The 16,802-nt window shown below is 44.4% G+C and overlaps 1 protein-coding gene across 1 annotated transcript in view; it reads right to left on the bottom strand.

The window, feature by feature from the left end:
- The window catches only part of LOC126466711 (ribosome-binding protein 1-like), a 31,245-nt gene that overhangs the window by 233 nt on the left and 14,210 nt on the right, over positions 1–16,802 (bottom strand). Inside the window, exon 2 of the mRNA XM_050096406.1 lies at positions 10,622–12,096. Within this exon, the coding sequence (XP_049952363.1) occupies positions 10,622–12,096 (1,475 nt within the window). The remainder of the gene's footprint in view (positions 1–10,621; positions 12,097–16,802) is intronic.

The raw sequence follows: 16,802 nt of genomic DNA, 5'->3' as shown, positions 1-16,802 counted from the left end.
GTTACTGCCAGTAAAACTATTTTGTTACATTAAATCAGTAGTAAAAATTACAGGATACATTGTACAACCAAATTAGTTAGTACATTCAATAAGAAGAAATTTACGAGTCTGAATTGTGACAATTAAGAACCTTTTTGCAATCAATTCCAAAATCTAATTTTTTATTTCACCATACATTTAAAGGTTTATTTTTAAAGAACTCATTGGCACTGGAGTGGTAAAATGTCATTTATTTTGGGTCTGCAGTACATATTGTAACATTTTAGTCCAAAACACTAGTCCTCTTCTACATGCACTGACTATGTGTCTTCATACTACTACACATATTTGTATAGAGTGTCTTTCACAACCTTCTTGATATCTTCCTTTTTCTTATGTTGTACAGGAACACTTACATTGGACACAGGACATGGAGGAATAGTCACATCTACATTCATACTCCGCAAGCCACCCAACGGTGTGTGGCGGAGGGCTGGCAAACTTAAGCCAAAAGCATCCTCCCCCCATGAACCATGGACCTTGCATTGGTGGGGAGGCTTGCGTGCCTCAGTGATACAGATAGCTGTACCGTAGGTACAACCGCAACGGAGCAGAATCTGTTGAGAGGGCAGACAAATGTGTGGTTCCTGAAGATGGCAGCAGCCTTTTCAGTAGTTGCAGGAGTAACAGTCTGATTGACTAATCTGGCATTGTAACATTAACCAAAATGGCCTTGCTGTGCTGGTACTGCGAATGGCTGAAAGCAAGGGAAAACTACAGCGGTAATTTGTCCCAAGAGCATACAGCTTTGCTGTATGATTAAATGATGATGGTGTCCTCTTGGGTAAAATATTCTGAAGGTAAAAAGAGTCCTCCATTCGGATCTCGGGGCGGGGACTACTCAGGATGACGTCATTATCAGGAGAAACAAAACTGGCATTCAGCGGATTGGAGCATGGAAGGTCAGATCCCTTAATGGGGCAGGTTGGTTAGAAAATTTAAAAAGGGAAATAGATTAAAGTTAGATATATTGGGAATTAGTGAAGTTTGGTGGCAGGAGGAACAAGACTTCTGGTCGGGTGAATACAGGGTTATAAATACAAAATCAAGAAGCGGTAATGCAGAAGTAGGTTTAATAATGAATAAAAAATAGGAGTGTAGGTAAGCTGCTATGAACAGCATAGTGAACGCATTATTGTGGCCAAGATAGACACAAAGCCCATGCCTACTACAGTAGTACAAGTATATATGCCAACTAGCTCTGCAGGTGATGAAGAGATTGAAGAAATGAATGATGAGATAAAAGAAATTATTCAGATAATGAAGGGAGGTGAAAATTTAATAGTAATTTGATAAGGAAAAGGAAGGGAAGGAAAAGTAATAGGTGAATATAGAATGGAGGTAAGGAATGAAACAGGAAGTTGCCTGGCAGAATTTTGCACAGAGCATAACTTACTCCTAGCTAACGCTTGGTTTAAGAAGGTTGTATATGTAGAAGAGGCCTGAAGACACTGGAAGGTTTCAGATAGATTATATAATGGTAAGACATAGGTTTAGGAACCAGGTTTTAAAGTGTAAGACATTTCCAGGGGCAGATGTGGACTCTTACCACAATCTATTGGCTATGACCTGTACATTAAAGCTAAAGAAACTGCAAGAAGGTGGGAATTTAAGGAAATTGAACCTGGATGAATTGATAGAACCAGAGGTTGTAGAGTGTTTCAGGGAGAGCATTAGGGAGTGGTTGACAAGAACGGGGGAAAGAAATACAGAAGAAGAAGAAGAAGAAGAAGAAGAAGAAAAGAATGAGTAGCTTTGAGAGATGACAAAGGGAAGGCAGCAGAGGATCAAGTAGATAAAAAGACAAGGACTAGTAGAAATCCATGGGTAACAGAAGAGATATTGAGTTTAATTGATGAAATGAGAAAATATAAAAGTGCAGTAAATGAAGCAGGCAAGAAGAAATACAAACGTCTCAAAAATGAGATCGAAAGGAAGTGCAAAATTGCTAATCAGTTATGGCTAGATGATAAATGTAAGATAGATAGGAAATAAGATACTTTTGGAGAAAAGAGAACCACTTGTATGGATATCAAGAGCTCAGGTGGAAAACTAGTACTAAGCAAAGAAGGGAAATCAGAAAGGTGGAAGGAATATATAGAGGGTCTATACAAGGGTGATGTTCTTTAGGGCGATATTATGGAGATGGAAGAGGACGTAGATGAAGATGAAATGGGAGATATGATACTGCATGAAGAGTTTGACAGAGCACTGAAATACCTAAGTCGAAACAAGGCTCCAGGAGTAGACAATGTTCCGTTAGAACTACTTGATAGCCTTCGGAGAACCAGCCATGACAAAACTCTACCATCTGGTGAAAAAGATGTATGCGACAGGTGAAATACCCTCAGACTTCAAGAAAAATATAATAATTCCAATCCCAAAGAAAGCAGGTGTTGACAGATGTGAAAATTACCAAACTATCAGTTTAATAAGTCATGGCTACAAAATACTAGCACAAATTCTTTACAGACGAATGGAAAAACTGGTAGAAGCCGACCTCAGGGAAGATCAGGTTGGATTCTGTAGAAATATTGGAACATGTGAGGCAATACTGATCCTATGACTTATCTTAGAAAATAGATTAAGGAAAGACAAACCTACATTTCTAGCATTTGTAGACTTAGAGAAAGCTTTTGACAATGTTGACAGGAATACTCTCTTTCAAATTCTAAAGGTGGCAGGGGTAAAATACAGGGAGCGAAAGGCTATTTACAATTTGTACCGAAACCAGATGGCAGTTATAAGTGTCAAGGAACATGAAAGGGAAGCAGTGGTTGGGAAGGGAGTAAGACAGGGTTGTAGCCTTTCCCCGATGTTATTCAATCTGTATATTGAGCAAGCAGTAAAGGAAACAAAAGAAAAATTCGAAGTAGGTATTAAAATCCGTGGAGCAGAAATAAAAACTTTGATGTTTGCCAGTGACACTGTAATTCTGTCAGACATCTAAGGACCTGGACGAGCAGTTGAACGGAATGGACAGAGTCTTGAAAGGAGGATATAAGATGATCATCAACAAAAGCAAAATGAGGATAATGAAATGTAGTCGAATTAAGTCGGGTGATGCTGAGGGATTTAGATTAAGAAATGACACTTAAAGTAGTAAAGGAGTTTTGCTATTTGGGGAGCAAAGTAACTGATGATGGTCGAAGTAGAGAGAATATAAAATGTAGACTGGCAATGCAAGGAAAGCGTTTCTGAAGAAGAGAAATTTGTTAACATTGAGTATAGATTTGTCAGGAAGTCTTTTCTGAAAGTATTTGTATGGAGTGTAGCCATGTATGGAAGTGAAATGTGTACGATAAATAGTTTGGACAAGAAGAGAATAGAAGCTTTTGAAATGTGGTGCTGCAGAAGAATGCTGAAGATTAGATGGGTAGATCACCTAATTAATGAGGAGGAATTGGGGAGAAGAGAAATTTGTGGCCGAACTTGACATGAAGGGACCGCTTGGTAGGACATATTCTGATGCGTCAAGGGATCACAAATATAGTATTATAGGGCAGCGTGGAGGGCAAAAATTGTAGAGGGAGACAAAGAGATGAATACACTAAGCAGATTTAGAAGGATGTCTGTTGCAGTAGGTACTTGGAGATGAAGCAGCTCGCACAGGTTAGAGTAGCATAGAGAGCTGCATCAAACCACTCTCTGGACTGAAGACCACGACGACAACAACAACAACAACAACATCTGAATGAATAACAAGCAGGACTTAACCTTATCTTCGACTGTTATTCCATGTTTTTCCTCAAGATTTCGTGGACAGCCATCTGTCTTGTAAAAATGTGGGTAGCACTTGCTAGAGTCTAAAATTTCTTTCTTTTGATTATATAGATGATAAAGTATTGTCCACAGCACAGTTTAAAGTTACTTCAGCCTACTGGTACTGTTTCGTTACAAACAACTCATTTGATTCCAGAATGAATATTCAGTCTGCAGTGAAATGTGCACCAATTTGAAACTTCCTGCTAGATTAAAACTGTGTGCCAGACAGGGACTTAAACCTGGGACCTTTGCCTTTCACGGGCAATTGCTTCACTGACTGAGCTATCCAAGTACGACTCGTAATTCTCCTGCATACTTTGAGACTAATACTCCTGGAAGAAAGGAGTGATAGTCCTACAGGGTATGTGAGAGAACATTTGTGAAGTTTGGAAGGTAGGAGATGCAATATTACTGAAAATTAAACTGTGTGGGAGGGACACGAGTCATGTTTGAGTAACTGTTGATAAAACACTTGTTTGAGGTTCACATCCAGCTGTGGCATACAGTTTTAGTGTGCAAGCAAGTTTAAACTGATGTGATTCTCAGTTTGCTGTGAAATGCGCACCGATTTGAAACACACCATTAGATTAAATGTGTATGCCAGACTTGGGACCTTCACCTTTCGCAGTGGGTTTGAGTTACTGTTGATAGAGCACTTGTCCCAGGTTCACATCCGGAGGTCTGGTGTACAGTTTTAATCTGCAAGGAAGTTTAAACTGATCTGATTCTCACCCTGTGTAGAAATCATGGTAATATGGTACATGTACAAGGGAGAATAAGACACCAGGACATTTGGAAATTTGGGCCACTCCTGGAAGCATGCTCAAGTAGCCAAAGTGGTTAAGGCAATCACTTGCACCAAGTGTGAAATCCATGTTAGAGTTCTGGTCTGGCACAAATTTTAATTTGTTCAGAAATATTCTACAGCTGATGTGGAACCCTAATCTCAATTTGCGAGTTCTTTCTCATCTGATCAATATGACATCTTTTGGAGGGTAAATATGAGTGACTATGGATTTAAAAAAAAAAAGAGGTGAAAGATTTCTTCAGATCAGTGAGAGCTGCCTGGCACAGAATACCTTATTGAATCTTGTTGTGATCCTGCTAATTATGGGTATTCCTTGCATTTAGGGTAGCTACAATTCCCTTTTAACAGTTTGATGAGTCTTATATGTACACATCTTCATCCTAAATACTGAATGGAGAAAGTGACATCTGAAATTGCAATGTCTCAAAAAATCTTGCCGAAGCATAGTTTTACACAACAGGAACAAAGAAAAAGTAAGTATGAACATTGTGGAGGGAATGCCAATTTTCCCTATAAAACTGCAATTTGTCATTCGTATATAACTAATGTTTCACTTGCAGGCAGTTGCCACTAGTTTTTCCCTCTGGCACTAGTTTTCTGGTGTATGAATTATGAGCTGTTCACCTCATTGTATTGCTTAATGCTATTGATCAGATAATTTTTCTGTTTCCTGATAATGACTTCACTTTTTCATACCCCTCTTTTTCCATTTCTTTTTATGTTTTAGCCCACTTTGCTGATCAAAATAATTATTCATAAACCACACAAAACAAATTCCACCAAAAAAATATAAGAAAGGGCCTTTAAGAAATGGCTGATTTCCTTAATCGCACTCTTCCCTCTCCCCCCCCCCCCCCCCCCCCCCCCCCCCCCATCCTGAACAATCATGCACTATGTGCTGCCAGCACAGATGGTGTTCTGGTGAGTACCCATATTGCTAGCTGTGTCCAAAGTTGGATGTAAGTTAAGTATAAATGTGAACAAATTAAAAATGATGGAGTGTGAAATGTTTATTAGTAGTATGGATGCACATCAGCAATTAACATGGGATGCAGAGGATACATATCTGTGCTTTCAGAGTTGGTATTCATTGCTCCTCCCAGTCACCAGAAATATGTTGGGAGTTATTCTGTAAAGTGTATATGTGTTAATGCTGTTAATACTCCTGTTACAATTTCAGTATCTGGTGAGATAGAAAATGGGGTGGGGGATAGTTTCACAATGAATTATTGTGGGCCACCATCTCTACATTAAGAACTTTGTGAGATCTTGTGAACTGAAATTTCTTACAATGGATTTTCTGCTGCCAACTATTCACTCCATAAGCTAGTAACATTTTTCATTTTTTCCAGCTGCATCTTTTCTCTTGCAGAGTTAGTAACTGTTGTATTCTTTATCTTTAATAAATTTTTCAATGTATTTTTGCCTTAATTTTTTCTTCCTCTTCCATTATTTTGAGCAAACTGTCAGATAGGAACTACTACTGGTCGGCTTTTGAGCCGTTAATTCTTGCAATCAATCACTCTTAAAAGCATCAAAGATCCTTTACAGTTATACAACGAAAAACACGAAGGGAAAGAAATTAGGTGTTGTGATGAATTCTCCAATTCTACTGTGCAGCCACCCATAAAAGGATATCAGTAATGTAAACTGTTTGTGGCAAACTCAAGCTCCCAACAACACTGTACTGAATCAGCAAGTCAAAAGTGTCTCCAGACTTAAGGTTCAACAGTAATGCATTTCTGTGGACTATTTTCTCAGCTAAGTGACTGAATTCATAATTTCCTGTTACAAAACTCACAGTATGTAGTAACTGATGGGAAGTCAGCTAATGAAAACGAAGTTCTATCTGAGGTTCCCCTGTATAAACAGTTTGGGAGACGAGCAGCCAGTTAGATTGTTTTTACAGTCAGAAGATCAAAACATATCTGAAAATGATTGAGATGAGATACTGTGGGCATGTTACAGAAAGTGGCAATGACCCTGAATAGTCAAAAGCAAGAGATCTTCCACACAGGTACTAAAAAAATCCATTAAATTTCACTTACATGATAAATAACCCAAATTTAAAGGTTGCAGGTTCAACTAAGTACATTAAGATTACAGACAGCTTACACTGGAATCGCATAGAAAATGTTATGGGGGAGTGAACCAAAGGCTGTGTTTATTGGAAGAAAACTTAAAAGATACAACAAATCTATTAAACAGACTGCCTGTCCTATACTTTTGAAAAAGCTTGCAAACTGTATTCAGAAGTAAAATTTTGGAGTCACTGTAGACCTCCACCATACTCAGTGCTGTCTCTGGAGATATTTTACTTCAAATACGAGATTTACTGTGGACTTCCCTGGCATGAAGCCATAGGGTTTATCTCTTAGCCAGTACTATATTTTTCTCTGGATTCACCTGCGCATAACATTCCAATAAATTTTTGAACAGTGGCACATTATGGCAATGACACATCATCTAAAATCTACATACATTGTAAGCAACTGTGTTTCTTTGGCTTTCTTTGTGACAGACTGGTGCAGTCATTCACTTCTTCCAGTCCCATCCATACAGGTCTCCTAACACTTAAGTCACTACGTCCCCACCTCTTCTGCTAATCTGATCATATCTACACTTACGTCTCCCCCCCCCCCCCCCCCTCTCTCTCTCTCTCTCTCTCTCTCTCTCTCTCTCTCTCTCTCTCTCTCTCTCTCTCTCTCTCTCTCTCTCAAGCAGCTGAGGCAGCCACTGCTACTTCACCCTAGCTCACTAAATGCTTAAGTGTAGGATAGATATATTCCTTCTTTTATGCACCCAAGGAGCTATACGCTGATATATAAATTTCTTCCACACTTGCTAAATTAAAATCCCAGACACTTACGAAGTCAAGCATGCATCGAAACATTACTGTCTTCGACACATGCCAGATAAGTCAATTCTTCACATAGTACTAGTTTGTAGAAATATTTGTAAATGGGAAAAATAATCACTTGCTTCTACACCACCTTGTATGGGTAGATACTTCTTAATTCTCTTTCCTAATTCAGTTCAGGTCACTACTACTATTACAGATTCTCCTGACCTAGGCATAGGCAATCCCTTCCATGGATCTGCCTATCCTTTACCCTCCAATACAGCCAGTATATTGGGTACACTACATCAGACACTCACCTATATGTGAAGCATCCCACACTTTTACCCTATTCGTCTAAATGAAGACGTTACTCCTTAATCTTTTGACTCTTCCTAGTCACTAAACATTTGTGTTACCATGCTCCTCTGTATTTACATTAATGCCTGTGTTTCTTTTAGTGGTACCTCGGTGCAGATATTACATGTAGTTTTATTACTTATGTGGGGACTTCCCTCCCCCTCCCCCACCCCCTCCCTTCCCCCAGCAAGATGCAATGGAATGATGAAATAGTATCGTTATAGAGGGCAACAGGCAGATTCCATATTCCTAGATTTCTGGAAAGCGTGTCCGCCTGCTTAGCTGTAGTATAGATTACATAATGTTCTCTGGTATTTGAGTGGCTCAAAAACTTTTTAAGTGATATAAGCCAGTACATTGTCCTTGACAGCAAGTGTTTATCAGAGACAAAGGAACTGTGATAAGACAGCTCTTATTCTCTATACCCACAAATGATTTGGTGGACAGTGTGAACAGCATATTAAAGATGTTCGCTGATGATGCTGTGGTGTCTGGGAAGGTGATGTCATTGAATGACTGCAAGAATACAAGATGACGTAGACAAAATTTCCAGTTGGTGTGATTAATGGCAACTTGCTCTAAATGTCGAAAAATGTAAAAGTAGGAAAAACCATCATGTAACTTTTGAATACAGTAGTAGTAATAATGTGTGATTATATTAATCACATTTATTAATGCCTAGGCATAACACTGCAGAGCGATATGAAATAAAATGAGCATGTCAGGCTGGTAGGTGGGAAGGCAAGTGCTCTACTTCATTTTATTGGAAGAATTTTGGGAAAGTGTAAGTCACCTCCCAAGGAGACGGTGCATAGAATGCTAGTGCAACCCATTCTCGAGTACTGCTCAAGTGTTTGGGATCATCAACAGGTGAGATAAAGGAACCAGTTCAGAGGCTGGCTGCTAGATTTGCTACCAGTAAGTTTCATCAGCCTGCAAGTATTACTGAAATGCTACATCAACCCGAATGGGAAGCCCTGAAGGAAAGACGGCACCCCTGTGCCAATTTGTTTCTCATAAGGACTACAACGGTAAGATGCAAGAAATTAGGGCTTGTACGGAGGCTTGTAGGCAGTTGTTTTCCCACGTTCTGTTTGTGAGTGGAATAGGAAAGAAAATCACTAGTAGTGGAACGTGGTACCTTCTGCCCTGCACCTTACAGTGGTTTGCAGACTATGCATGTAGACATAGATCGAGGGTATAAGTACAAAGAATAATGACATGTGTGATATTTTTAGTGTTCAGCAATCTGGTTTGGCACTCCTTTGCAAACACTCACTCACATGTATGTTGGTTCAATTTAAGAGCAATAAAAGCATTATTCACATATCACTTAGCACTTCATTCTGCACGACTCCTGCAATGGATTACCTATAGGGTGACCCCATTTCTGTACAGCATTTCATTTGTCCATTTTGGATTTGTGCAATATTAAGCACTACTGAAACAATGGGTGCATTTCAAGAAGATCCGTTTTTCCAACAACTCATGCAAAACGGTGCAACAACTAATGCTCCACCAAACATTCTCATGTCAATTGGCCATAATCCTATTTGGGTTAATTGAGCATCAGAGTTTTACTCTGACCACTTACCTCGGTCCATGCAACAGCCACCTAAGTCTACCAATCAGTCCTTTCTCACTGTTCTAGTTTCAGGCAACCCTATTCACGCCCCAAGCTGGGCCAAATGATGGAGCCTTGTCTTGCATCCCTGGTCTTCCTTCCCAGATGTGCTGATGCAACGAGTTGTCTACCACCCTTTCTTGACAGACTTTCCTTACACAGCATCGACAGTTGTTTTGATATGATGTTTCATCCGGGCCATGTAACTAAACTATTTGCTTTTCAGTTAGTTCACACAGAGACCTGGTTTCAGGTGGTTGAACTTATTTAGGGAGTTTTGGCACGAAGGATAACACACAGAAATTTGTAAGTCTGCTGTGCAACCTCTGCAGTCGTGCTTACACCATCAGTGACACTTTACAGGCACCCCTGCCTACTGGAAAATTCTTGTCAGTGAAGACAGTGCTACTACAATGTCTGATAAAGGTACCAAAACAACTACTTCGACAAGTCATATGTGAAGATAGAACTGATAGCAACACAAACTCTCACAATTTTTGAGACTACTAAGGGAATCGATCTCGTTGGATATTATGGCACACAGCGCATTGTGGGCATTTGACCACTCATTCAGTCAGCGTTAATAGCAAGAGAACATGACACTGCAGAGGACAGGTTACATTTAGCTGACAAGTTACACAAAATCCCACAACAATGCAAAGGCACTGCAGTTACTTCCCACAATGCTCAGTGCTTGCTACCCATGTTTATGAGGGGACTACAATAGCTCCACAAGGACTCTGCACAACTGAGCAGCCGTGAGCACTTCTGAAGACACATAGAAGGTCCACTGGCCTTTGGCCTGTTTCTGTTCCATCCTGAGCTGACTATGTGCTGTGTGTGCCATAGTTGTGAAGCACTCAAATCTGGGCTGGCACAAAACGTGCTTTGGAGACAAGGCATGTAACATCTTGCTTCCATCTAACTGCTCAAACTTAAGAGAAAGTTTGTGATACGTGCACTGGGCTGTACTCAGTCTAGAGAAGTCACCTACTTGGCTCCCCAGAGGGCTTATGGCTATTTCGTGAGTCTGTGTGTGGCGCATGCAGGGTCCCAAGCTATTGAAGCCCTTTTTTCCTTCTGGGGCTGCATTCCCTTGCCTTTTTCCCCTCCCCTCTGCCTTTGCTCCTTTTTCCCTCTGCCCTTGCTCCTTTTTCCCTCTGCCCTTGCTCCTTTTTCCCTCTGCCCTTGCTCCTTTTTCCCTCTGCCCTTGCTCCTTTTTCCCTCTGCCCTTGCTCCTTTTTCCCTCTGCCCTTGCTCCTTTTTCCCTCTGCCCTTGCTCCTTTTTCCCTCTGCCCTTGCTCCTTTTTCCCTCTGCCCTTGCTCCTTTTTCCCTCTGCCCTTGCTCCTTTTTCCCTCTGCCCTTGCTCCATTTTCCCTCTGCCCTTGCTCCATTTTCCCTCTGCCCTTGCTCCTTTTTCCCTCTGCCCTTGCTCCTTTTTCCCTCTGCCCTTGCTCCTTTTTCCCTCTGCCCTTGCTCCTTTTTCCCTCTGCCCTTGCTCCTTTTTCCCTCTGCCCTTGCTCCTTTTTCCCTCTGCCCTTGCTCCTTTTTCCCTCTGCCCTTGCTCCTTTTTCCCTCTGCCCTTGCTCCTTTTTCCCTCTGCCCTTGCTCCTTTTTCCCTCTGCCCTTGCTCCTTTTTCCCTCTGCCCTTGCTCCTTTTTCCCTCTGCCCTTGCTCCTTTTTCCCTCTGCCCTTGCTCCTTTTTCCCTCTGCCCTTGCTCCTTTTTCCCTCTGCCCTTGCTCCTTTTTCCCTCTGCCCTTGCTCCTTTTTCCCTCTGCCCTTGCTCCTTTTTCCCTCTGCCCTTGCTCCTTTTTCCCTCTGCCCTTGCTCCTTTTTCCCTCTGCCCTTGCTCCTTTTTCCCTCTGCCCTTGCTCCTTTTTCCCTCTGCCCTTGCTCCTTTTTCCCTCTGCCCTTGCTCCTTTTTCCCTCTGCCCTTGCTCCTTTTTCCCTCTGCCCTTGCTCCTTTTTCCCTCTGCCCTTGCTCCTTTTTCCCTCTGCCCTTGCTCCTTTTCCCCTCTGCCCTTGCTCCTTTTCCCCTCTGCCCTTGCTCCTTTTCCCCTCTGCCCTTGCTCCTTTTCCCCTCTGCCCTTGCTCCTTTTCCCCTCTGCCCTTGCTCCTTTTCCCCTCTGCCCTTGCTCCTTTTCCCCTCTGCCCTTGCTCCTTTTCCCCTCTGCCCTTGCTCCTTTTCCCCTCTGCCCTTGCTCCTTTTCCCCTCTGCCCTTGCTCCTTTTCCCCTCTGCCCTTGCTCCTTTTCCCCTCTGCCCTTGCTCCTTTTCCCCTCTGCCCTTGCTCCTTTTCCCCTCTGCCCTTGCTCCTTTTCCCCTCTGCCCTTGCTCCTTTTCCCCTCTGCCCTTGCTCCTTTTCCCCTCTGCCCTTGCTCCTTTTCCCCTCTGCCCTTGCTCCTTTTCCCCTCTGCCCTTGCTCCTTTTCCCCTCTGCCCTTGCTCCTTTTCCCCTCTGCCCTTGCTCCTTTTCCCCTCTGCCCTTGCTCCTTTTCCCCTCTGCCCTTGCTCCTTTTCCCCTCTGCCCTTGCTCCTTTTCCCCTCTGCCCTTGCTCCTTTTCCCCTCTGCCCTTGCTCCTTTTCCCCTCTGCCCTTGCTCCTTTTCCCCTCTGCCCTTGCTCCTTTTCCCCTCTGCCCTTGCTCCTTTTCCCCTCTGCCCTTGCTCCTTTTCCCCTCTGCCCTTGCTCCTTTTCCCCTCTGCCCTTGCTCCTTTTCCCCTCTGCCCTTGCTCCTTTTCCCCCCCCCCCTCTGCCCTTGCTCCTTTTCCCCCCCCCCTCTGCCCTTGCTCCTTTTCCCCCCCCCCTCTGCCCTTGCTCCTTTCCCCCCCCCTGCCCTTGCTCCTTTTCCCCCCCCCCTGCCCTTGCTCCTTTTCCCCCCCTGCCCTTGCTCCTTTTCCCCCCCTGCCCTTGCTCCTTTTCCCCCCCCCCGCCCTTGCTCCTTTTCCCCCCCCCCCGCCCTTGCTCCTTTTCCCCCCCCCCTGCCCTTGCTCCTTTTCCCCCCCCCCTGCCCTTGCTCCTTTCCCCCCCCCTGCCCTTGCTCCTTTTCCCCCCCCTGCCCTTGCTCCTTCCCCCCCCCCCTGCCCTTGCTCCTTTCCCCCCCTGCCCTTGCTCCTTTCCCCCCCTGCCCTTGCTCCTTTCCCCCCCTGCCCTTGCTCCTTTCCCCCCCCCCCGACCTTGCTCCTTCCCCCCCCCCCGACCTTGCTCCTTTTCCCCCCTGACCTCGCTCCTCCTCCCCCCTGACCTCGCTCCTTTTCCCCCCTGACCTCGCTCCTCCTCCCCCCTGACCTTGCTCCTTTTCCTTCCTGACCTCGCTCCTCCTCCTCCTCCTCATCTCCTCAGGGGCTCAACACTCATTTGCTGAGTACGGGCTTGGCGACCCTGTGGTTCCTGATTTGGGTTCTGGTATGCGCCACCAGTCCTCTGTCACCGTAAGCTCTGGTCATACTTCAATGACAACCGTGCAGCACAGCGGTGGAATGTTGTGCGTTTCAGAGAACGGGGGTCTTGGCTTAACCGCCTGGACTGCGAGGAAGGTACCCACCTCTATAAAAAAAAATAAAAACCTCAAATTCAAGGTGTGCTACGTGCTGAGGAGGTGAATGGCTGTTGTGGTGAAACAGTCTTTAGCGAGCAACTTCTGGGGCACCTGCCGTAGCCCAGTTGAATCAGGCTTGCTCAGGCAATCAGGGCTCTGCCTGGGTCAATGGTTGTTTCCCTAGCATATCATGGGATCGCTATGGAACTGTCTCATGAAACTACTACTCCTGACGGGATGGGTGTACCATCAGCCAACACCTACATCCACTCCTCAAAGAGAGCTCGGTTGGTCAGTACTCCTGAAAAGAAGTCTGCGAGTAATAGTAACAGGGCATTAGTGTGCTTTAACACTTTCACTGTAATCAAGCGAAACGGGGGAAGCTTTGAGAAGATATCCCTTTTCTATATTAACAAGGCATTGGAAAGTATTTCTGGGTTTCTGAAAAGTGTCAAACGACTACGTAATGGAACGCTTTTGCTTGAAACTGCCAATTCCACCCAAATATCTAAGTTTCTGGGATGTAAGGCCTTAGGTGACTACTCAATCGAGGCTGAATTGCATAACACCCTTAACTATAGTAAGGGCATGGTTACCTGCTCCGATATAATGGAGATGGACCCCGCAGAGTTGCGTGAAGAGTGGAAGAATGTGGACGTCATGGCGGTAAAGAATTATATGAGGAGAGTCAATGGCAAATTGGAAAAATCGGCAATGTTTATTCTAATGTTTAGTACTCCCGAATTACCAGAACATATCCTTGCCGGCTATATCCACCTTAAGGTTCGCCAGTTTGTTCCTAACCCTGCGATGCTATAAATGTCAAAGATTTGGCCATACCACTACGAGATGTAACGGGAAGGCTACGTGTGGCAATTGTGGAGGCTCCACTCACAAGTTGGGGACTTCTTGTACATTTCCTCCAAAATGTGTTAACTGCTCTGGGGATCATCCAGTGTGGAGTAGAAAGTGTGGGGTCTACAACGAGGAAAAGAAAATTCAAGAGTTGAAAGTACAGAGACGAATAACCTATGGTGAAGTTAAAAAGGCTTAAAAAGCCTTGCAACCACCGGTTTTTGCATTTTCTTTTGCATCATCCCTTAAAACACAAATAGCTAAGTGTGATGCTTTCACACAAACTCAGACCACAGATTCAAGTACGAGCACATGCACTTCTCACTGTACCTGTGGGGGGAAACACTCCACTTGCACCTGATGTCGCTCGGAAGCTGTCAGCAGTTGACTTTCCACCTAAGCCGCATACCACTCCCCAACTTCAGAAGCCACCTAAGCCATCCCAGCAACCCTGGCAGCCTCCTCCTCCTGTCAGTAAAAAGAAAGTCCTCCTAAAAGTAGTTCTAAGTCCAAGAAAGCGGTAGGTAAGCATTCGGATCGACGAGCACTCTCCCTTTCTGATGGCAACTATGCTCTTGAAGATATGGACTTCCAATTGGAGGAACTAGAGAACGCGGAACCAGCTAAGGTTCCCCCTGGCCTCCCCGGTAAATCGCTGCCTTCGAGGGAGAAAGGAAAGAACCACCATAGCTAACCAATGGCTTCCGTAGGGACTTCTGTGTTGTAGTAGAATCTGAATGGATATCACTCACATTTGGAAGAATTGCAATGCATTTTAAAGTCAGACACACCTGCATTATGGGGCTACCACACATACAGGAAAGACGATACTACTGTAGGCAGGGCTAAAGGTGGAGTGGCTATTTTTCTTGATGACAGATGCCACTCCTCTCCTGTCCCTCTTACACGACCGTCCAAGCAATTGCTGTGAAAGTTCTTTTACCGTTTACCATCACAGTGTGTTCTTTGTACCTGCGCCCCCCCCCCCCCCCCCTCTAATGCCACTTTGGATGTGGACGCACTGGCAGACCTCTTCCAGTCACTCCCACACCCATTCCTTCTTGTGGGGGACTTCAATGCCCCAAATGTGCTGTGGAGCTCGGCTACTACTTGCTCCAGGGGTCGGCTGATCGAGCGACTTGTTCATTCTGAGGATGTCTGCCTTCTGAACACGGGTCAGATGACTCACTTTTCCACAGCTACAGGGTCTTTTTTCAGCTATTGATCTTTGCTTTTGTTCCTCAGCTATTGCAGATTCAGTTCAGTGGGAAGTGGCTCCAGATTTACATTCTAGTGACCACTTCCCAGTGTTGATTTGTCTGCCACCTAGGACAGGGACCAGCAGGAAACCATGCAGTTGTATGATACAAAGGGCAAATTGGTTACAGTACAGTCGACAGGCTATTTTTGAACAAGAGGCAGTGGCCCATATCACTCATGAGATCCAAAGGGCAGCTGCAGAGTCCATCCCCAGGTCTAGTAACCGCCTCAGGAGGAGGCTTGTACCTTGGTGGAATGACAGAACTTCCAACGGTGTCCAACTACAGACAATCTTCATGTCTTCAGGTCTGCGAGAGCACATGCAAGGTGAGTGATCAAAGAACGGAAGAGGGCTTCCTGAAGGGAATTCACGACCTCCATTAATCGGTCCACTTCTGCTGCGCATGTTTGGGAATGAATAAGACGGATTTCAGGCAAGGGTAGTCCACATCCCCTTACAGCCTTGTCAAATAATGGGGTCTTGGTGGACACACCAGAAGAGATGGCTCACATTTTAGCTGAACACTTTTATACTGTTGCTACGTCATCCAGACAAGCTCTTGCTGTTCAGATATTCTGTTGGACTGCAGTGATGAGGAAACTCAATTTTTTCTCACGTAATGAAGAAGTCTTCAACCTTCCATTCTCGATGTGGTAACTGGAACCTGCAGCCAGAGACAGTGCTCCAGGGCCTGATGAGATCCATTATACCATGCTTTGTCATCTGTGCCCTAAAGCGTAAGGGGGGGGGGATCCACTTTTACGTGAAGTTTGTGACGTACCGCTTTCAGTTCAGCATATTGTGGCTACGTGTGTCCTGTATACTGATAATAGGGCAGCCCTTGGTCTCGCTGGAGATCTGCCCACCGTCCTTGCTGATACCGATACCAGTGTTAACAGAGTTGTGAAATTTTGTGAATTATCAGGCCTCATCCCTAAACTGGTGGGGCAGCGGACTTTAGTATGTTATAAACTGCTGTGCATGTGGGGACAGCCTTCATCCCCACCCATGAGATTTCATGCTGACTTTTCGTCATGGCACTGACGGCCTGATGTTGAGTGCTCCCTCAACCCAACTCCATCATCATCATCATCATCATCATCATCATCATCATCATCGTCCTCTCTGTGTCCTTACATCGGCTGGCTATTCTCCTGGTTCTGATATCACTTATAGTTTTCTCCTTTTTTTACCTGCATTTTTGATCTCCCTGTGGGGTTTGACCTTCCCTTCTAAATTTTGTCTCCATAGAGTGAAATCACTGGGGAAGAATACCTTACTTAGTGTTTTTGATGTGTGGCCTTATCACTCCTTCCATCTTTCATTCGAAGTAATTGTCCTTTTCGTGCTATATAGCCAGCATGGTAGCCAGTCCGTATAGTGGTGTCATTATTGAGCCCGCTAACATCACAGGGGTCACATTTCCGATGTCTGAGCTGCTACCTCCCGATATATGCTTAGACGTGGTTGCTTGTCATTCTGGCATTGCTGCCTCTGGATCACAGGGTCCCGAGTTAGATTCCCAGCCAGGTCAGAGATTTTCTCCAACCGAGGACGGGGTGTTTGTGCTGTCCTCTACATTTCATCATCATTCAGGAACATTGGAACTCCTGGCAATGGCCACCATGCCACACAACCCTTGCTGTGGCTGGGTAATGTCCGTGGCGAGAGCCCGTAATCGGTCAAGGCACACACTTTGCTTATGAAACATATT

The sequence above is a fragment of the Schistocerca serialis genome, chromosome 1 (assembly GCF_023864345.2).
Source record: "Schistocerca serialis cubense isolate TAMUIC-IGC-003099 chromosome 1, iqSchSeri2.2, whole genome shotgun sequence".
Lineage (NCBI taxonomy): Eukaryota > Metazoa > Arthropoda > Insecta > Orthoptera > Acrididae > Schistocerca > Schistocerca serialis.
The sequence above is the reverse complement of the archived record's forward strand: the minus strand, read 5'-3'. Positions and strand labels throughout refer to the sequence as shown.